The sequence below is a fragment of the Lipotes vexillifer genome, unplaced genomic scaffold (genome assembly GCF_000442215.2).
Source record: "Lipotes vexillifer unplaced genomic scaffold, Lipotes_vexillifer_v1.1 scaffold91, whole genome shotgun sequence".
NCBI classification, from domain to species: Eukaryota; Metazoa; Chordata; class Mammalia; order Artiodactyla; family Lipotidae; genus Lipotes; species Lipotes vexillifer.
This window is the reverse complement of record NW_006777583.1, coordinates 651,975-674,310: the sequence shown is the minus strand read 5'-3', so window position 1 is coordinate 674,310 and position 22,336 is coordinate 651,975. Positions and strand designations below refer to the sequence as shown.

The 22,336-nt window shown below is 36.6% G+C and overlaps 1 protein-coding gene across 1 annotated transcript in view; it reads left to right on the top strand.

Moving 5' to 3' along the window:
• Positions 1 to 22,336, top strand: part of TMEM232 (transmembrane protein 232) — a 259,927-nt gene that overhangs the window by 10,162 nt on the left and 227,429 nt on the right. The window contains 3 exon segments of the mRNA XM_007451224.1: positions 2,264 to 2,363; positions 9,312 to 9,466; positions 16,267 to 16,400. Of these exon segments, the coding sequence (XP_007451286.1) occupies positions 2,264 to 2,363; positions 9,312 to 9,466; positions 16,267 to 16,400 (389 nt within the window).

The window sequence follows — 22,336 nt, the reverse complement described above, 5'->3', positions numbered from 1 at the left end:
ACTTATTAAAGTATAGGAATAACATATAAGCAACAGTAGGTTTAATATATTTTATTTTATTTATTTTTAATTTATTTATTTTTGGCTGCGTTGGGTCTTTGTTGCTGTGCGCAGGCTTTCTCTAGTTGTGGTGAGCGGGGGCTACTCTTCATTGCAGCATGTGGGCTTCTCATTGCAGTGGCTTCTCTTGTTGCGGAGCACGGGCTCTAGGCACGCGGGCTTCGGTAATTGTGGCACGCATCCTCTAGAGCGCAGGTTCAGTTGTTGTGGCACACGGGCTTAGTTGCTCCACAGCATTTGGGATTCTCCCGGACCAGTGCTCAAACCCGCGTCCCCAGCATTGGCAGGCGGACTCCTGACCACTGCGCCACCAGGGAAGCCCGGTTTAATATATTTTAGATAGGAATATAAACAGTGTTCTTCAAGCTTCTATAAAGAACATAAAACACATCACTAACTATTACAATGTAATACATAATAAATATTATTCAGCATTTCTATTTCACGGTTAGATAACAGAGAAATGAAGATGAGAAAAGATGAAAAGAGAAGGAAAGAATGGGATGAAAGAATATAGGAAGAAAAGACAGGGGAGCAGGGAAAGAAACTGACAAGCAGATATTTACTCTAGGAGGCAAAGCTTAAGGTGTCAACCTACAGAGAGAGTATGTACACAAATGAAACATGAGGACAGATGCATAGCAAGTTCCAGAATTGCTTAGAGATAAAAACTGGCAGATTTTTCAACAAAAATCTGGCTTTTCAGAATATTACAGATGAAAGCTTTTAAAACCATTTTTCCAAGCATAGTTGTATAGAGCTTCACTTCTGGATAAAGTGAAACTCATGACCAAATTGGTATATAATACAGCAGTTTTGCAAACTGATATGTTGATTATGTATTTTTCTCTTCAGACCCACTTTAAAATTTTAAGGTATTGCTTTCAATATCCTTCTCTGATCCCTTGCAAAATCTTAAATTATTCTTCTTCTGATGAATTTATTATTTCCAACTTTAATATGCTCACTTAGAGTATTGCAGTATTCTTTTAAATGATCTGTTGATCTCCACTTCCTTCTCATCTAACTTCAGTCTCTTGGAGAAGCATAGTACTATATCAAAGTGCTTTATACGAAGAGATCCCTTGGCATGACATAAACATTTTATTTTTATTTATTTTTATAAGTCAATAAATGGTGCATGTTTATAATTTATGGATGTATTTACAAATATTCATGGTGCATTATTAGAATTTATTTTAATGATAGAAGATTTTGATAAAAATATTTGGAAATCACTGCTGTAATAGAAAGTTCATGTCTTTTGATGCAAAACACACAGTCCTGGGTTTGAATTCCAGTAATGCTACTTATTTGCTTAATAGTCTTGGGTGAAGCACTGAGACTTGGTAGAATCATCTTTTGAATTTAATTTTATTTTTTTACATGTAGCTCTAATAATACCCTGCACTATTGTTAAGACGTTAAGAGGATTTGCATATATGTATATCTTGATAGTGATATAATGGTAGTTATTATTATTATTTGGTCCTTTTCCGTAATCTTATGATTTACCAATTTAGGCATTTACATTCCATTTATTTCTATAGTGTGTGTTTTTTTTCTCATTTTCTGTGAAATCTTATATACTTTTGCAGATATTTAATTTTCTGTTGTCTATATAAAACAGTTTTAACTATACATGTATTTTAAACTTCACAGAAGTACGATATGAAAGTGTGTATTTAGTAATGACGTGTGTGTGTGTGTGTGTGTGTGTGTGTGTGTGTGTTTTCATGAGGGAATGGGGACTTCAGTACAACATACTATGCACAGGCAGAATATTTCTCAAAACTATTGCAATCCACAGTCATCTATATACTGAGACAAGGCACTATGCAATGTACTATGATATTTTCTCTTTTATTTTACTTAAAAATCCCCGTTCTATTGATTTCATGACTCACTTAAGGGGCATGATTTGCAATTTGAAAGATATTGTTCTAAGGGACATAGAACAAAATAGTATTCAGTATTGGTCATTATATGTAATGGAGAGAAGATTTATGATTTTTTTTTTCTGAACCAGTATTTTAACCTTGATACAAATGTTTTAAAGTTATTTCAAAAGCATACAATCTCAAATGAATTTGAAATTGCTTCATCAAAAGCAAATGTAATGATAAAATGGTTTATTTTCCTTATGGTTTTTAAACATTTATTGATGCAACACAAAAATGCTTTTTTCTTTCTTTTTTGACAGATTGGCTATTTGGTCTTCTTACGACTTTTTATATATTTCCTTCATGGTCACCTGGAAAGTTTTAAACAACATTTACTTAGGCTTCAACCATATTTATACGGTAGACTGTCTTTTATTTTCTACATTTATAAATGTTTTATGTTATTTTGAGAAGCTCAGACTATCACTATAAAGAGTATAGGCTGTATTTTATTTTTCGTGAAAGATAATAGGTGCAGTATTGAAGAGCACAGCTTCTGGGCAAGACTGCTTGGGTTTTACTTTTAAATTTCCTACTTAACTAAGCATACGAACTTGTCCGTGGCTCAGTTTTCTTATCTGTAATATCTAACTCACTGGATTTCAAGAAAGTTAAATTCATATTTTAGTAAGGTAACCTAGTGGTGATGTAGTTGCTGGACTGGAGTAAGGAGAGAGTGGACTCAGGGGGTCCATTAGCTATGACGTTCGTACAGGCAAGAGATGTTAAAGGAATGAACTTCTAAAATGGGGATGGATAGAGTAAAATAGTTTTGAAAAGTGTTTAGGAGATAAAAAACACTGAACTTGGTGATCCCTTGGATCTAAGCTATATATAAGGGAAAGTGACAAATTCAGGATGAATCTTAAATTTTACATATTGACTAAGGTCAAGATAATCTTGCTCTAAACTGAGAAAATTTTGGAGAAACATTTGGACATACTGCATTTGAAGGTCACTCAGGTGTATACACCCAGTTGGAAACAGAGGTTTGGAACTAGGGACATAAGTGAAGCCGGGGAATCACTTATTTCATGGGTATCAACATGGATCATTTGACAGTCATCACTGTTAACGTGGATGAGATAACCTGGGAATGGGAGGTGGTGGTGGGGAGAAATTTATTCTAGTAGTAGAGTCTTGGGGGACATACATATTTAATAGATTATTGGAGTAACAGACATCAACCAGTAGAGAAGAATTAGTAGAAAAAAGAGGGAGTGATGATATAGAAAGCCAAAGAGGGGAGAGTCAAGAAGATCAACATTATCAAGAGCTGTAAAATCATTAAACAATAGGAAGTCTGAGACGGGTGATGGGTTTCTGAAGTCAGAAAGTCATTGTTCTTGAGAGCATTACCAAGTGGAAGCAAAGTTCAGATTGGAGGTAAACAGAGAGTGAAGGGAAAGTTTAAGCATAAGACAAAGGTGGTGAACTGTTTTAAAAATCTTAGCTATGAAAAGAAGGAGAAATATGTCAGTAGTTTGGATGAAAGCAAGGTCAAAAGAGGAGAAGATTAATACGTTTTAGGATAAGAAATCAAGAGACTCAAGATGCAAGAAAGGGAGTAATATTTGATGGGAAAAGCCATAGAGGAGGGGAGTAGAAGGTAATAGTGTAAATGTTTTGGATACAAGTTTTGGTAGGGTCTGAAACCAAGGCATGGATGTAGATTGACAGTATAGGAGTTTGTGTCTACCATATCACTTGTTTTGCTTTCTTCATTATATTATAAATGTCTTTTAACTCCTCACAGTGTTCAGCATAGTGATGCATCAAATATTCAGGTAGTGGTGGCAAATACGTTTTGAAAGATTATTTGTATAAAACCTCAAGTTCTTACACTGGCTTGTTATTGTTGATATATTACAAGAACGCCAACATTTTGTTTCATATAAGGATAAAATCCTAGATACTGCCCTCTTATCACATGCTGTTAAGTGGAGCCCTACTGAGACTACATGTTCATCTTCAGCAACAGGTGGATTCCTACCTGAGGCTATTAGTTACTGCTACTACCTACCCATACAGCCACCCAATAGAAGAGTGGTGAAGTAAGTCAGAAAGAGAAGGACAACTACCGTATGCTAACACATATATATGGAATTTAAGGAAAAAAAAATGTTATGAAGAACCTAGGGGTAAAACAGGAATAAAGACACAGACCTACTGGAGAACAGACTTGAGGATATGGGGAGGGGGAAGGGTGAGGTGTGATAGGGCGAGAGAGAGACATGGACATATATATACTAACAAACGTAAGGTAGATAGCCAGTGGGAAGCAGCCGCATGGCACAGGGAAACCAGCTCGGTTCTTTGTGGCTGTCTGGAGGGGTGGGATAGGGAGGGTGGGAGGGAGGGAGACAAAGAGGGAAGAGATATGGGAACATATGTATATGTATAACTGATTCACTCTGTTATAAAGCAGAAACTAACACACCATTGTAAAGCAATTATACCCCAATAAAGATGTTAAAAAAAAATGGTTATTACTAATTTTTCCATTGTGTCAATGGACTAAAACTCAAAGATTGTTTAAAAGTTTGTAAAAATAACAGCACAGAGATGGTTCTGTTAAATACCACATAGTTTTTTTAAAAAAATCTTTATTGGAGAATAATTGCTTTACAATGGTGTGTTAGTTTCTGCTTTGCAACAAAATGAATCAGTTATATATATACATATATATACATATGTTCCCACATCTCTTCCTTCTTGCATCTTCCTCCCTCCCACCCTCCCTATCCCACCCCTCCAGGCAGTCAAAAAGCACCAAGCTGATCTCCCTGTGCTATGCAGCTGCTTCCCACTAGCTATCTACCTTACGTTTCGTAGTGTATATAGGTTCATGCCTCTCTCTCACTTTGTCACAGCTTACCCTTCCCCCTCCACATATCCTAAAGTCCATTCTCTAGTAGGTCTGTGTCTTTATTCCTGTTTTACCCCTAGGTTCTTCATGACATTATTTTTTCTTAAATTCCATATATATGTGTTAGCATACGGTATTTGTCCTTCTCTTTCTGTTATTAAGTAGTGTATTGTTTAGCTTCCATGTGTGTATTTTTTAGAGATCTTTTCCTGTAACTGATATCTAGTCTCATAGCGTTGTGGTCGGAAAAGATACTTGATACAATTTCAGTTTTCTTAAATTTATTAAGGCTTGATTTGTGACCCAAGATATGATCTATCCTGGAGAATGTTCCATGAACACTAGAGAAAAATGTGTATTTTGTTGTTTTTGGATGGAATGTCCTATAAATATCAATTAAGTCCATCTTGTTTAATGTATCATTTAAAGCTTGTGTTTCCTTATTTATTTTCATTTTGGATGATCTGTCCATTGGTGAAAGTGGGGTGATAAAGTCGCCTACTATGCATGTGTTACTGTCAATTTTCCCTTTTATGGCTGTTAGTATTTGCCTTATGTATTGAGGTGCTCCTATGTTGGGTGCATAAATATTTACAATTGTTGTATCTTCTTCTTGGATCGATCCCTTAATCATTATGTAGTGTCCTTCTTTGTCTCTTCTGATAGTCCTTATTTTAAAGTCTATTTTGTCTGATATGAGAATTGCTACTCCAGCTTTCTTTTGGTTTCCATTTGCATGAAATATCTTTTTCCATCCCCTTACTTTCAGTCTGTATGTGTCTCTAAGTCTCAAGTGGGTCTCTTGTAGACAGCATATATATGGGTCTTGTTTTTGTATCCATTCAGCCAATCTGTGTCTTTTGGTGGGAGCATTTAGTCCATTTACATTTAAGGTAATTATCGATATGTATGTTCCTATTCCCATTTTCTAATTGTTTTGGGTTTGTTATTGTAGGTCTTTTCCTTCCCTTGTGTTTCTTGCCTAGAGAAGTTCTTTTAGCAGTTGTTGTAGAGCTGGTTTGGTGGTGCTGAACTCTCTCAGCTTTTGCTTGTCTGTAAAGGTTTTAATTTCTCCATCAAATCTGAATGAGATTCTTGCTGGGTAGAATAATCTTGGTTGCAGGTTTTTCTCCTTCATCACTTTCAGTATGTCCTGCCACTCCCTTCTGGCTTGTAGAGTTTCTGCTGAGAGATCAGCTGTTAACCTTATGGGGATTCCCTTGTGTGTTATTTGTTGTTTTTCCCTTGCTGCTTTTAATATGCTTTCTTTGTATTTAGTTTTTGACAGTTTGATTAATATGTGTCTTGGCGTATTTCTCCTTGAATTTATCCTGTATGGGACTCTCTGTGCTTCCTGGACTTGATTAACGATTTCCTTTCCCATATTAGGGAAGTTTTCAACTATAATCTCTTCAAATATTTTCTCAGTCCCTTTCTTTTTCTCTTCTTCTTCTGGAACCCCTATAATTCGAATGTTGGTGCGTTTAATGTTGTCCCAGAGGTCTCTGAGACTGTCCTCAGTTCTTTTCATTCTTTTTTCTTTATTCTGCTGTGCAGTAGTTATTTCTACTATTTTATCTTCCAGGTCACTTATCCGTTCTTCTGCCTCATTTATTCTGCTATTGATCCCATCTAGAGTATTTTTCGTTTCATTTATTGTGTTATTCATGATTGTTAGTTTCATCTTTAGTTCTTCTAGGTCCTTGTTAAATGTTTCTTGCATTTTGTCTATTCTGTTTCCAAGATTTTGGATCATCTTTACTATCATTATTCTGAATTCTTTTTCAGGTAGACTGCCTATTTCCTCTTGATTTGTTAGGTCTGGTGGGTTTTTATCTTGCTCCCTCATCTGCTGTGTGTTTTTCTGTCTTCTCATTTTCCTTATCTTACTGTGTTTGGGGTCTCCTTTTTGCAGGCTGCATGTTCGTAGTTCCTGTTGTTTTTTATGTCTGTCCCCAGTGGCTAAGGTTGGTTCAGTGGTTGTGTAGGCTTCTTGGTGGAGGGGACTAGTGCTTGTGTTCTGGTGGATGAGGCTGGATGTTGTCTTTCTGGTGGGCAGGTCCACGTCTGGTAGTGTGTTTTGGGGTGTCTGTGGACTTATTATGATTCTGGGCACCCTCTCTGCTAATGGGTGGGTAGTGTTCCTGTCTTGCTAGTTTTTTGGCATAGGATGTCCACCTCTGTAGCTTGCTGGTCATTGAGTGAAGCTGGGTGCTGGTGTTGAGATGGAGATCTCTGGGAGATTTTCACCGTTTGATATTATGTGGAGCTGGGAGGTATCTTGTGGACCAGTGTCCTGAAGTTGGCTCTCCCACCTCAGAGGCACAGCACTGACTTCTGGCTGCAGCACCTAGAGCCTTTCATGCACACGGCTCAGAAGAAAAGGGAGAAAAAGTGGAAAGAAAGAATTTGCAGAAGAAGAAAGAAAGAAAGAAAGAAAGAAAGCAAGAAAGAAAGAAAGACAAAGAGAAAGAAAGAAAGGAGGGAGGGAGGGCGGAAGGAAAGAAGGAAGGAGAGAAGGAAGGAAAAAAGCAAGAATGACGATAAAATAAAGTAAGATAAAATATAATAAAGTTATTAAAATAAAAAAAATTATTAAGAGAAGTAAAACAAAAACAAAAAAACGGACGGATAGAACCCTGGGACAAATGGTGGAAGCAAAGCTATACAGACAAAATCTCACACAGAAGCATACACATACACACTCACAAAAAGAGGAAAAGGGGAAAAAATCATAAATCTTGCTCTCAAAGTCCACCTCCTTAATTTGGGATGATTCGTTGTCTATTCATGTATTCCACAGATGCAGGCTACATCAAGTTGATTGTGGAACTTTAATCCACTACTTCTGAGGCTGCTGGGAGAGATTTCCCTTTCTCTTCTTTGTTCTCACAGCTCCCAGGGGCTCAGCTTTGGATTTGGACCCGCCTCTGCGTGTAGGTCGCTCGAGGGCGTCTGTTCTTCGCTCAGACAGGACGGGGTTAAAGGAGCCGCTGATTCGGGGGCTCTGGTTCACTCAAGCCGGGGGGAGGGAGGGGCACGGAGCACGGGGCGAGCGACGGCAGAGGCCGGAGTGACGTTGCACCAGCCTGAGGCGCGCCGTGCATTCTCCTGGGGGAGTTGTCCGTGGATCCCGGGACCCTGGCAGTGGAAGGCTGCACAGGCTCCCTGGAAGCGGGTTGTGGATAATGACCTGTGCTCGCACACAGGCTTCTTGGTGGCGGCAGCAGCAGCCTTAGTGTCTCATGACGGTCTCTGGGGTCTGTGCTTTTAGCCGTGGCTTGCACCCGTCTCTGGAGCTCCTTTAATCAACGTTCTTAATCCCCTCTCCTCACACACCAGGAAACAAAGGGGGAAGAAAAAGTCTCTTGCCTCTTCGGCAGGTCCAGACTTTTCCCCGGACTCCCTCCCAGCCAGCCCGTTGCGCACTAACCCGTTGCAGGCTGTGTTCACACCGCCAACCCCAGTCCTCTGCCTGCACTCCGACCGAAGCCCAAGCCTCAGCTCCCAGCCCCGTCCACCCCGGCGGGGGAGCAGACAAGCCTCTCGGGCTGGTGAGTGCCGTTCGGCACCGATCCTCTGTGGGGGAATCTCTCCGCTTTGCCACCCGCACCCCTGTTGCTGTGCTCTCCTCTGTGGCTCTGACACTTTCCCCCTCTGCCACCCACAGTCTCTGCCCGCGAAGGGGCTTCCTAGTGTGTGGAAACCTTTCCTCCTTCACAGCTTGCTCCCACTGGTGCAGGTCCCGTCCCTATCCTTTTGTCTCTGTTTATTCGTTTTTTCTTTTTCCCTCCCTAGATACATGGGGGGTTCTTGCCTTTTGGGAGGTGTGAGGTCTTCTGCCAGTGTTCAGTGGGTGTTCTGTAGGAGTTGTTCCACGTGTAGATGTATTTCTGGTGTATCTGTGAGGAGGAAGGTGATCTCCGTGTCTTACTCTTCCGCCATCTTCCCGGAAGTCCCCACATAGTCTTATGTTAAATGATGTAATTGTTGCTGTTAAACTATGTATTTTTAAAAATCAACAACAATGACATCTTGAAAAGAATTAAACTGGAGAAGGTTGGTTTAAAAGCAATGACATTGATTACAATATCAGATTATCCATTATAAATAGTATCTATTCTGACTTGATTTATTTGCAGCTGGAAGTTTCCAGAGATTGTTGTGTATAAACTATACTTAATTGGGCATTCAACCATTATGTAATTGCTGTTCTGAATTATATAAACTCTTATGTATGAATTATTTACCTTGTAGTTTTCTATCATGCCACCAGGGGTCATACATAACATTATTAATCTTCAGTAGATGGGGAAATATACAGCAGTTTCAGCCTCTTAAGTACTGAATTTAATTATATTTTAATAACTAAAAGACAAATGAAATGCAGTGTGAGATGTTAATGAAATACTTCTCACAAATTATTTTTCTTACAATAGCACTTTCTTTCTCTGGAGAATTATATTGCAGGTATCCAAACATCTTTTCAAATGTGCAGTGTATTCTGAAAATCATGGAAATTGTATGTAAAAGAAAACTCCCTTCTCAGTCAATTTTTAGCCCTGTGGAAGACAAGAATGTAGATTCTGAGATGGTGAGTATATCCTAGCGCATGACGAATCAGATCAGATTACTATGCTTAAATAATCATGCTTGCTAATTTGGTAACATGGCTGAAGATAAATTTAGCTGCAGGGAAGGAGTGAACAGCACAGACATTAAAGTCATGTGCACATTTCCTGGACAGTAGTTAGTAGGATCAGTAGTGGGGCATCAGTATCCACCACTACTGCTTTAAATGGAGTAATGCCATAATACCTTCTTCCTTATAGATTCCATCTCAGCTGATTATTAAAAATTGCAACATAATTTAGATTGACTTTTAAATGAACATTTTAAGAGATTACATTTTTATTAAAGGGAGAGTGTGTAAAGTACAGGCTGTTAATGGAGCAAGTGTAATATTTTTATGCTTCCATGATTCATATGTAATAACATTTAATATGCTATTAAAATCAACTGAAATTTTTTTAATGGTTCAAAATTGAGAAAGTAATACCTGGTATATGACAAATCTCCTTTAATTTCTAACTTAGATATTAATGATCAACATTAGAGAAAGCTATCTGTCCCGATTATATATAATTCCTTGGTATGTAATAAGCTATGATTATACAAACAGAACTCCAGTGTTCATATACCTTATAGGCTGATGTACTTCAAAAGTCAGACTTCAATCTTTGGGGCTTGTAATGCCTTTATTTCCTTTTCTCACATATATTCCAAAAGAAAGCAGTGAACACTTCAAAACCTTTATTCTTTTATTTTTTGTTATATATACTTGTTATTTTATAATTTATAAATAGAAATTTTGTTTTTCTAATAATTTCTTAAAAAGGAGAAAAATGCATTTAATATGATGCTAGTTGGAACAACTAAGGAAATTTAAGGAAAATTCTTTTTTAAAATAATTTTGCCTGTGAGCTGCCTCACAGTTTCCCTGTGCTTCCCTTGGGCCCTTTCCACAACTATCTAAAATTTAAGTCTATAAGAAGGAACATTTAACCACATCTATTTGTGTTCTTTCTAGGAGTTAGTGTTTTCTTTTTGGCTCATAACTTGATAAGCCATTTATATAAAGAGTGACGTATACTAAGCCATTTGAACCATTTGGTTATGCTTACTAATGAACACACATTGCTTCATGCATAAAAAGGATCTTGTTTTAAAGTTTCAAAAATGTTTTGACAATAATATATAACCTAAGATACTGAGCAACTGAAAAAGCACTGACTCTCAAGAGGAAGGGCCTGTTCACCAATTGACTTTGTGATCTAGAGTAGGTCCATTAAGCTCTCCAAATCCCCATTTGCTTATCTTTAAAAGATACCATGGGTACTTCCCTGGCGGTCCAGTGGTTAAGAATCCACGCTTCCACTGCAGAGGGCACGGGCTTGATCCCTGGTTGGGGATGCTGCATGCTGCGTGGTGCAGCCAAAAAAATAAAAAATAAAAATAAAAAATATATATATATATATAAATATATATAAATATATATATATATGAAGTGAAGGAATAACTTCAAAAAAAATAAAAAGACACCACCATGACCATAATCATTGTCATCATCATCGTCATATTTGCCCTAACTAATCTACAGAGTTGTTGTGAAGATTGCAAAAAAGCATGTGCCTTATAAATTATTAAGAGCCATGCAAACATAAATAATAATTATTGAAAAATATACTTAGGAACTCACTTTAACTTAGGCAGTTAAATGTAATAATTTTTATCTAAGGACATGCTTATGCTGACTAATTGTGCTTAACTGTGTGTAGTTAATTGTGCTTAATATAGTGATGATTTGAGTGTTTTTCCTTTAAACGAATAAGATCCTGTGAAATCTTGACAACATGAGTGTTCCACTTGTGAGGCCGGCAACTTTCAGTGTTAATTCTGCTTCTCCTTGAATCAATCTGTTTTTGTCGCTCTTGGTGCACATATACAGCAAGGAAATGGAAGTTCACTGCTTCTATACAGTTAAGATCTACCTTGGTTTGAAGTGAAAGAGGCAAGAATGTCAACACATGAAAAGAATATGTCTGCTTTTAATGGGACAAGTCACTAAGTCTCTGTGCTTTTTTCCACTTTTTAGAGCAAAGGGGCATAGTTTCAGTCTTTTAAAGTTCTATTTCACCTCCATACATGAGATTCTATGAAGGGATTATAACAGAATTTAGCCTCTCAGACTTATTGCCCTCCTTTGTCTACTCCCATTACCTCATAAAGAATATAAAACGTAGTGTAGCCACAGTGCTGCTGAAAATTGCTGGTTCAGCTGATTCAGTGGTGGGTGGCGTATTTTAATGGTCCTCCAGTTTCAGCCCAATTTCTCCAGTACAGTTTAATCTAAGCCAGGCTCCCTAGTTCAGCTGAGTATTTACCCATTCAGTACCCATCTGTCTCAGCTTCTGGGAGAAGTAAGGGTGAAGAAGAGAGAAAACTGGGACTATAAAAGATATACCTGTATCCATCCTCTCTCCCTTTATTATTCATATGCTACAGTAGAGGATTTGTGGTTTTATTCCTATAGCTCGTATCCTTCAGTAATGCTAAAGGGTCCATGACAGCATGTTTTGGCCACTGTAAAATACTTTAATATATTATAAGCATTGAAGTAGAAACATAATTTGTTTTCAAAGTGCTATTATAAAATTGCTTTTAAAAAAGGAATTCTGTAGGATATAGGCATTAGGATACACACAATATGGGTGTTGGTTCTGTATAAGAATAGGAAATCTCCTTTCCCTGCTGCTGGGACCCATTTCTCCTTTTAATGTTCTTTCAAGCTGATCCAGACACAGGGTTTCCATTGACTTTGACAAATGGTACACTTTAATTGGCTCTGTGAATTGCAGAGCCTGAACACTGGATTGGGTTTTCCACTCTGTCCTTTGCTCACTAGCAAAGCTGAATTTGTTAAGCACATTTGTCACATTATAATAATAACATGGTTCTTTGGAGTAGGTAGATTCAAATTCAACAAAAATGCAGTAGACCGTTTACTAAATAGTTGCATCCATCCTAAAGTATTGTACAAATAGTTTTCTGAAAACTAGGAAACATAAAGGAGTTACATTGAAATGTATTAGCAGTCTCATCCTTTAGTGCTTTAAGTACAGTACTCAGTAAGCTAAAGGCACTATCTAAATTTGGGACATTTTATGCTGTACTGTAATTATAAATGGTTACTAGGAATTGGGTTAGACTGAGACACAGGCTCTTTAAAATTAGGAGCATTATCCTATGATTCATGCCCTGTTATTCATGTAATATATTTGTATTGAGGGGTCCTATCATGGCAATGTCAACTATCCCCCAAATAACTGAAAACAAGGATGAAACTCAAAAAGCTGTCTTCGAGCAGCCACAGTAGAGCCCATGCTTCAGAGTTCAGTTTTGTTATCAAAGAGAGCCTGGTCAGACACTCAGAGCTTCTCAAATTGCACAAAATTCAAGCTGATAGGGTTATCTGAGTTCTCAGCCAACAGCAGATTGGCAACACTTTGGTAGGTGGGCTTTCTGTCTTTAGAATGTACGCCCTGCCCACTGTTTCCACAGTGGGAGCTGGTTCCAAGGATGCAGCCTTGAGACCGTGATGTGTTGCTGAGACCATTTGGATGGTATAGGTGATTGAACCTAGTTAAAGCATCTACATAAACCTTAAGATTCTGGAGGGCAGGTGTGGAGATATACTCTCTTGCAGCTGCCAAAGAGAAGCCTCCTGTGTAAGTTTCCTTGCTTGTTGAACTGCCACCTGCCAATCTGGAGTGGCCTGCCTCTTTCTCAGGTCTCCTCCAACATTGTTCTCCATGTAGGGGGGCCAGTTTGCAAACCAGCATAGCCCAAAGCTGGGCAGCAAGTGGGGGAGATGAAAGAACTATAGGAAGTGGTCATAAAGCACCCCCCCACACACATACCAAAAAGATGGAAGGGGAAAAATAAGTTCTAGTTCTCTGGGAGTCATTTAATGCAGTGCTCAGTGCTTTTCAAACTGTGTAGAGGGTAAAAATCCCTCTACAATTTTTTAAGGAATTTTCCAGACCGTCACACACTGATACTTTTAAAACTACAATAATAGTAAATTACTAAAAATAAAATTAAAAAGAAATAAATATATAGGCATTAATTTTTTTACTAGACTGAAAAGAAAATTAACTGTCAAATTTTGTAAAAGTTTCTAAATATATATTCTTTATTTCTGTACTCTAGTTAACAGTTTGCAGAGGGGATGTATCTGCCAACAGCACCTTGGGTGGGACTGATTTAGTGTAAAGGCAAAGAACTCTACACCACCTAATAGTTCTCAGAGCATTGCTTCCTCTTGGTCTGCTACACTGATGAAGTACATGATGATTGTATTAAATCACATCATCATCATTATTATATTAATTCATTCTAGTTAGGCAAATACATTTTTTCTTTTGAAAAAAGTAAAAAGCAGGGAAGAAACTTTAGCAGAATTTTCATGCAAATACTTGAAATATATAAGGATATAATGCATAAGGATAAGAGATAAGCCTCACGTATTTGGAAAATTCCCAGGTGTGGTGGGTTCAAAGACCCTTCAGGAGCACACGTGCAGTTGGGAAAACTGGTTTTATTATTTGTTGCAGAGAGAGAACACACACCCAGAGGACTATGTGATGTCTCAGTTAGAGGATGCTAGCCTAAATCTATTATAGGATTTGGACTTTGGTTGGGTGATTTGAGGGAGGCTCTAAAGAAGCAGGGTTTCTCTTTAGATTTGATGCTGCCAGAAAGTAGGGCCAAATCTGATTGGGTGTTTTGTGGGTGGCACAGTGACTTTTTGTCTGTGCTTAGAAACAAAAATATCCAGTGGCTTTGTGTATTTATCAGAGCAGTATTGTCTGAGGTTGATATGCCGTGGGTTTATATCCAGCAGGAGAACAAAATGACCTGACTGTGAGCGCCAGACCAGCTTGTAGTAATATTGATGTCAAATCAGTTCCGGAAGTCAGAGGCTTCTTTTTTCTTTTTCAGTGATAAAATAAAAATGGTATCATATAAAATTAAAAATCAAGCTTAAATATTCTTCATTATCTAAATCCTGACCATTTCTTTACCAAAGGCTTTTGGGAATTTTCTCTGGTGATGGTGTATAAGTTCGTTAACAAGAATTTTTGACCTAACTGAATAGTCTCTAGCCATGCAATGCACAACACATGATTTAAAAAAAAAACAAAGTATTGATTGTTTTAAATTAATTAGTCAAGCCATCCACAAGTTTCAAAACATATCTACCTATATATGTATTCAGAATGTTTGCAACATGAGGGATGTCAGGCATCCAGGCTCAGACTGCTAGAGCAGTTTGAGAAAAGAATTTCATTTATATGGGTTCCACTTTTGGGGGATACTCTACCACAAAGCAGAAAATTGAGTTATTTAGATGAAATATGTACATATACTGAAGTCTGCACGTCTCAGTCTGATGTCTCACATTATTTTAGAATAAAGCTTTTTTTTGGGAAATTATAGCATTCTAAATACCGACTGGTTTCCATTTGCTTTTGTGGATGATTTTTCCCCTGAGTCGGTAGCCTTGTGCAGAGACTTTATCTTACTCCTGCCTTTATTGCCAGCGTCTGTGTTCCTGACATAATGTAAATCAATACACATCTGTGAGACTTAAATAAGCAGTTGACTAGAAACTTAAAACTAAGTTTAAAATTTTAAACTTAGTTTAAAATTTATATATGAACTTCTGGCTTTCTCTCTTAAGAGTACTCAAGATGAAAACTTTCTTTAAGTATAGTCTTGATGTTATTTTGTATAGTAAATGAGAATTGTAAAATCCTTTGGAATCTCTTTAAGTGTTTCTTTTGAGCATAAAAGAATAAAATATCAGCTAAATTAGTAATTTGAGTATATATCACAGGATGTGTATTTGAATCTTTACTGAAAGATTCAATGGGAGTGCTGTGTCAAAAAATAAAATCAAGTTTCTTTGTATCAGTTACTTTAGCAGATCAGTTAAGTCTATGAAACTGTTAGGAAGCACTCTAAGAAAAAAACAAATAGCCCGTTTGTTTTCTGATTTTGTAGCCTTTTAAAATAGTTACTTTGCAGACATTGACCACATCCAGCTAGGCAATATTTTGGTCCTTAAAGTGAAAATCCACATTTTAAAACCCAATTTGCTGTTTGATCATTGTTCAAACTTTCCCCCCTTCCCTCCCCCAGGTGTCAGGAAGAACTAAGTCATATAGGTTTTAAGAAGCACAATTGTGTCTAATAGTTGTCCCTTAGCAGATACAGGATTTTTGTCACATTGTGGAACTGATGTCATTGAACACAAGGGATCCATGTGAGAATATATTAAGAATTAAGTTCAGATTAGCTATATATACTTACAAAAATGTATTTAAGTAAATGTATTTAAGTAATGTATTAATAATTAAGTTCAGATTAAATATATATACTTACAAAAATATATTTAAGTAAATATACTTACAAAAAGTATTTATTTAAGTAAATATATACTTACAAAAATGTATTTAAGTATATTAACTATATATAGTTACAAAAAATTTTAAGTAATATATTTTGTAAGTAATACTTACAAAAATGTATTTAAGTAAAAATGTATTTAAGTAAAATTTCATTGAACACAAGGGATCCATGTGAGAATATATTAAGAATTAAGTTCAGATTAACTATATATACTTACAAAAATGTATTTAAATGCTCTACTTGGTGTAACATGGTGTAGAAAAAATATGCATTTAAAATTTATTTTCATGTTTATTCAAGTCAAAGAACTCTTTCTCAGATATATTTTATTTACAGGAACATTTGCAACTTAATCAGGAAGGACATGAAATTAAGCACCTGCTCTGGCACTGTGTTGCTGCCTGGACTTGTGTTCAGAAGAATAGTCCCCAGTTGAATAAGGTGCTTGAACATCTCATCTTTCATAAAACACAGCTTCAAGAGAAACACTGGTAAGAGGGATCCTATAAATCCAAAGTAACTCATGGGGAAACCTTTGTGTTTAAATGTTAAATAACCTTTGTACTTAAATGTTAATCACACCTTAGTTGACTATGAAAAAAATTTATAATCTCAGTTCCAAAGGCAAGGGCAATTTATATATTGTGTATTAGTTCATGTCATCAATAAATTTTTCTTATCTTTTTTTTTTGGCTAGATGAGCATGCTTGTATTGCATTGTTTATCTTTATTAAAGGAAATTTGCTATTGATAACTTCATTCCCACATTTAAAACATCTTTTATTTTCCAAGTTGTTAAACAACAATGAAGTACAGCTTATTATCCTTGGAGGAAATATACTAAGATTCTGTTTCTTTATGCCTTATTTGTAAAGTAGAAGAGAAATGACTGATAAGTGTTAGTTTCCTCCTATACATATGTTAATTTGAAAAGGGAAAAAGAAGTCTTAAATTACTACAAAAGACAGCATGGGTTAATGGAGGAAAGAAGAATTTTAAAGGAGTATTTCTGAGGAAATTGATCAGAGGATATCCCTTTGCAATATTTGAGGATGATCAGAGATTTGAATTTCTTTTCCACTACTAACAATAACAATAATATGTTGTGCCATAGCAAGTTGAAAATTCATATGTTTTTCTTAAAATTAGTTCCAGTTTTTAAGCCTCTGGCAAGCCCACTCTGCACAACCAATTTGTATATGTAAATTCTAAGAATCTGGTATATTTCTTCTGGACAAAAGCTGTTTTCCAGTTTCATTTGGATATTTTAGGGATTCTAGATCAAGTAAAGATTTCTGGAGAATGGCTTAGAGCATGTCTAATTCCCTTGAAATAACCTATTTTGGAGTCTTGGAAGACTCTAACTTGATTTAAAGATAGCAAATTATATTTCAACATATAAAAGTAAATATTGCATGACTTTGTCAGTTTATTTTCAAGGTATTCTAATAATTACCAAATAAACATGTTTAGATAACTGCTGAGATAGTAAAAGTGGCTGATTAAGAATATCTAATTCTGAAAGTCAAGAAATTGTTTCTTTAACCAATTTTCATTTTTACTGTGTTGCATCAAACTTGATTTAATTTAATTTTTCAATTATTTCTCTTTGATAGGTTTTTTTTTTAAACTTAGTATTTAATAGATTTAGGGGTTTTAGGGATAATACAAGATTATTCTTACTTTACAAATGAAGAAACTGAGGCCAAGTTTATTAGGCTTACTGGTGACTGCAACCAGATTTCAAGGTCCAGCGTACCATTCTTTTTGGTATATCATCCCGCTTTCATTCTGGCTTCATTATTAAGGAGGTAACTGCTTAAAGGCATCTTGTCACTGAATCCTGACTTCTTTTTCTGGGAGGACATTGTGGAAATCAAGCATGGGAGGGAAAGTCGGTGTTTAGACAATGCTGAATGAAAAGAGGAGTAAATGGAAAAAAATGGTGAAACACAGTGACTGTTCATAATAGATTGGAAAAGGTAATTGTTTAAAAGAGCACTGCCAAATAGTTTTGATTGTATTTCTTATATTTACTATTTTTTTTCTCTTTTTTTAAAGTTTTATTTACTGTTTTTTTAAGAAAAGAATTTGACTTTTTTTTTAAAAAGATGACTCTAGTAAACAAAAATAACCTGTTGACATTAAAAATTTGTCTTTTTAAGTTAGCAATTTGACTAACTTCTCTATTAGTCAAATTTTCTGTTAGTTATCATGATAACATTATACCAAATATTAAAAAATTAATTTTTCTTTTTAAAAGTATTTAATTTATGGGACAGCCTATACAGTTTTCAAGAAGTCATTATTCCAGGCAAAACCAAACAAACTGTGATGTAATTATCAAAATCAAACCAGAAATACTTTGACATTTATGGGAAAACTTTAATATTGGTCAGTGTGCTCCTAAGATTAGGTTCATGTGAGAAATTTTAAAAATGAACTGAACATATTTAGAATTAAATAGAAAAATTGAGGCTTCAGGCCCTGATAGTAAATTAAGACTTTGTTAGGATTTGTTAGACCAGATAGCCTTAAAATTGTGATAGTTGGTGGAAGATATCTTTGGTTTAGGACCTGAAATTCAAAGCCAAGTGACTATTAATAGGAATAATGTAAGCAGTTTCATTTTCCATGCATATCAGTAAATTACCACATGATAGAAAAATGATCAGAGATTTAAAATGCAGAGGGAGACCATTCAACTGATTGATCAAAAGAAATTTCATTAATAGTGACAAAAAGTGCTTGGGCCAATACTAGTGAGTAGTTTTCATCTGCCCTTCTCTGATGCTATCCATCAGCAGATAATTCATCATGTGTGTACCTGCCTGACTCCTTATAACCCCCTTTATAAAGATCATACAGCACAAAAGGAAAGAAACAGAAGCCAGTGGTTTCAAAAGAATAGGCCCAGGATCCATGAAAAGACTCCAGGAAAGACTCACAGAATTAGAGCAACCTCTGCTCGATGAGAGACAGGGAATAAACTGAGGAAAGGAAATGTACTAATTACAATAAATTATAAAATAGGGTGAAGAAGTAGAGAAAATGAGAATACATGAGCCGTTCCCAGTGTCACGCACCAGCCTTTATCTTGGAAGTTTAGCTGCCTTGTGCCGCAGATAAGCAGCTTGTGTACGGCAGATTTCCATTTAATATGGTTAAATTTTATATGATGCTTCATACTCTCAATGCTCCACCCTGTGGTTTGGCCTTTTACGAACTGCCCCATTTGCTCTGGGGAGATAGGTCAAGCCACCGCAAAAGGCTTTCTAATTGAACGTGAAAATAATGAATTGTGTTAATAATTGAATTATTAGCCAATATGACTGCTGAGAAATGCAGCATGGCACTTCAGGAGAGTGGTATAACATATAAAATTATATGTCCCAAAGCAAAATAGCTGATTTAATCACTCCATGAATGTATTCCAAAAAAGACTGACAATTTAAAATTATACTGACATTGCAAGTGTTTTCCAGGCATACAGTGTTTGTGTTTGCATCGAAATAAATTGAACAAAGAATCTGCTGCTTTGTATGGGCAGCAAGGCCTTTACTTCTGGACACATCACTGCCTTCTGCAATATCTATCTCCCTGAACTCCAGTAATTATAATGTTGTGTGGTAGTCTAACCAAAACCCTTCAGACCAAAGTTTTCATCAATAATTCCTCTTCATGAGCTGAGATGTCAGTGAAGGTCCTCAGTCTTCTGATTCATTTCTGAGATTTCTTATTGACCCTTCAATCCTCTGAGCTAAATGTAAACATTTAGTCTGTATCAAGGGTAAATATATAATTTATGCTTTGCTACCTTACGGTGCAGTGAAAAAAGCATTCAACTTCAAATCAGAAGGCCTGAGTTTTAGTCTTATCTCTTGCTACCTGTCTAATTTTGATTGAATCGCATGACCCCTATGAACAGGGTCTGCTCAGCAGTTAAATAGAGGTAATAGCCATCTCAAAGAGCTTTTGGGAGATTTAAATAAGGTAAGTAATATGAAAACACCTTTAAAACTCTGAATCTCCTCTAATACTTCATTTCCTGCTAGTTCAGATCTGAATGATTTTTTTTTTTTTTTTTTTTTTTTGGCTGTGCTGGGTCTTCGTTTCTGTGCAAGGGCTTTCTCTAGTTGTGGCAAGCGGGGGCCACTCTTCATTGCAGTGCATGGGCCTCTCACTATTGCGGCCTCTCTTGCTGTGGAGCACAGGCTCCAGACGCGCAGGCTCAGCAGTTGTGGCTCACGGGCCTAGCTGCTCTGCCGCATGTGGAATCCTCCCAGACCAGGGCTCGAACCCGTGTCCCCTGCATTAGCAGGCAGATTCCCAACCACTGTGCCACCAGGGAAGCCCCTGAATGATTTTTTTTTTCGTAAACTCCTACCTACTGAATTTCTGTCTCAGTACCTGACACGTCCTCTCCTTAAGTTAAGTCACTTGGGCACCTTGACTACATTTCAGAGCAGTTCCCCTGCTCTCCACTCCCACTGTCCCCACCTTGGGTCGGGACCTTATTGTCTCATGACTTTTGTAGCTTATTAACTGGTCTCTTGGCCTTATGTTTTCTCTTCAGTAATCTGTCATACTCTGCTGCCAGGGTTACAACATAAACGTGATTATACCATTATCCATCTTAAAATTATTTAATAAGACCTGTTTTTACATGACACAGGGGTTGCAACTCCAATCAGGGTCTCTTAAATTGTCATGATTAAAAACAAGCAAACAAGGATCCTGCTACTGGGATTAATTACCACCAACTAGACACACAGGCAGACCAAGTGCCTGGAAGAAGGCAATCAGTGAGCACCTAGGGCTTCTAAACAGCCATCATAGCCTGTCGACACTCCATCCTTTCATTCTCCCCCACTACCTTCCCTGGTGTGTCAGGAATGTTCTGTGTGTAGGAGAAAGAACCCTTTTAGCAGACAGGTTAAAGACCAGATTTTCATGTAGCCCATCTCTTCTGAATATCAGAAATCAGGCAATGGCAAGAGGAACATATTCTTTAAACTAGTTTTCCTAAATGGTCAAAATCAGGAAAGAAATTCTGTCTGCTTTCTTTTCCATGTGTGGTGAAGATTGAGACTAATTTATTTGGACTAATTCTCCCCTCCCTAGCCTGTTAATGTAATCTTGAGTTTCTGATAACATTATAGTTAAATCATTACTTAAAATGTTCATTCTTCTCCTTAAAGAATAGTTTATATATTGATTTAATTTGGGGATCATATTTATAAAATAATTTTGACTTATTAAAATGTATCTATTTTTCCCACTCACTGTCATCCATTTAACACTAGGATTTTCCATTCTTAAGCTGTTAAATACTATTCCTTTCTTGGCTGGCTTGAGTAAATTTCTAAGCATGGACATAGGTGACCTATTTCATTAGGCAGGCCGTTGATTACATATGACCCTTGGCTGAATATAACATTTGTCACCATTTTTCCCCCTAAAAAGTTTAAGTACATTTTGTCTGGAAATAGGCTTCTGTGCTCACAGATTTTTAATTCCCCTCTTTAAATCTCTAAATGTTGCTATGCTGTTTCCTACATTCCAGTTATTATGAGATGTTCAAAGCCAGTCTGCCCCCTTTTTATCTGTTTTATTTTCAATCCAGAATTTTTTAGGAACACCTTTGGGTTTTGGTAGCCAGGAGATAGATGCTTCCTCTTATGTCTCACTGACCGTCTTAGGAAGCTGCTGGGGCAAATCCTCTGCTTTACTTAGAGAGAAGCCCCCAGTGTGTGAAGCTGTGCACAAATGCTGTGGCTACTGGGCTACATTTCATGGAGGATTTCCATTAATTGCTCATGGTTCACATGTGTTCCCAACTCCTGCCTCTCTGTGCTTAGGGATTTTCTTACATCGTGGTGGAAAATCCATATATGCCTGCATTACATTTTAAATCAAACTTTGGGCTTCTTGGCATTGGAAAGGTTTGCCTTCATTTAGATTACATTTTCTTCATAGTTTTAAAACCCTTAAAACTTCTTTCTTTTTTTTTGTGGTACTGTGGGTTTATTTTTCTTTATTTTATGTTTGGTTGTTTCAATAGGAATTAGATAGTAATGGATCTCAGTTTGCCAGTGGTTGTCTTCCTCTAAATTATTGAAGAATTATTCAAGTTTGTTCCCAAGTGTCATTTTTTGCAGTCACTTCATTTGTTATGAATTTGAATTATATTTCTGTAATTTTAATTTCCTGCACCCTGTTGTTTTCTTATTATACCACCTTTCATCTCAGTATCAAGGCTTTTCTTTGTTGTTTGTTCTTCCTGGGCTTTATTAAAGATGCTTAAGAGTCTTGTAAAAATGTCTTCTGGCTCCTGGAAGAAATGACTTTCAGAGGTATGATCTTCTCTTAGTATTCAGACTGATATTCTCTTTAGCCCTTGGTATAATTATATATATATATATAT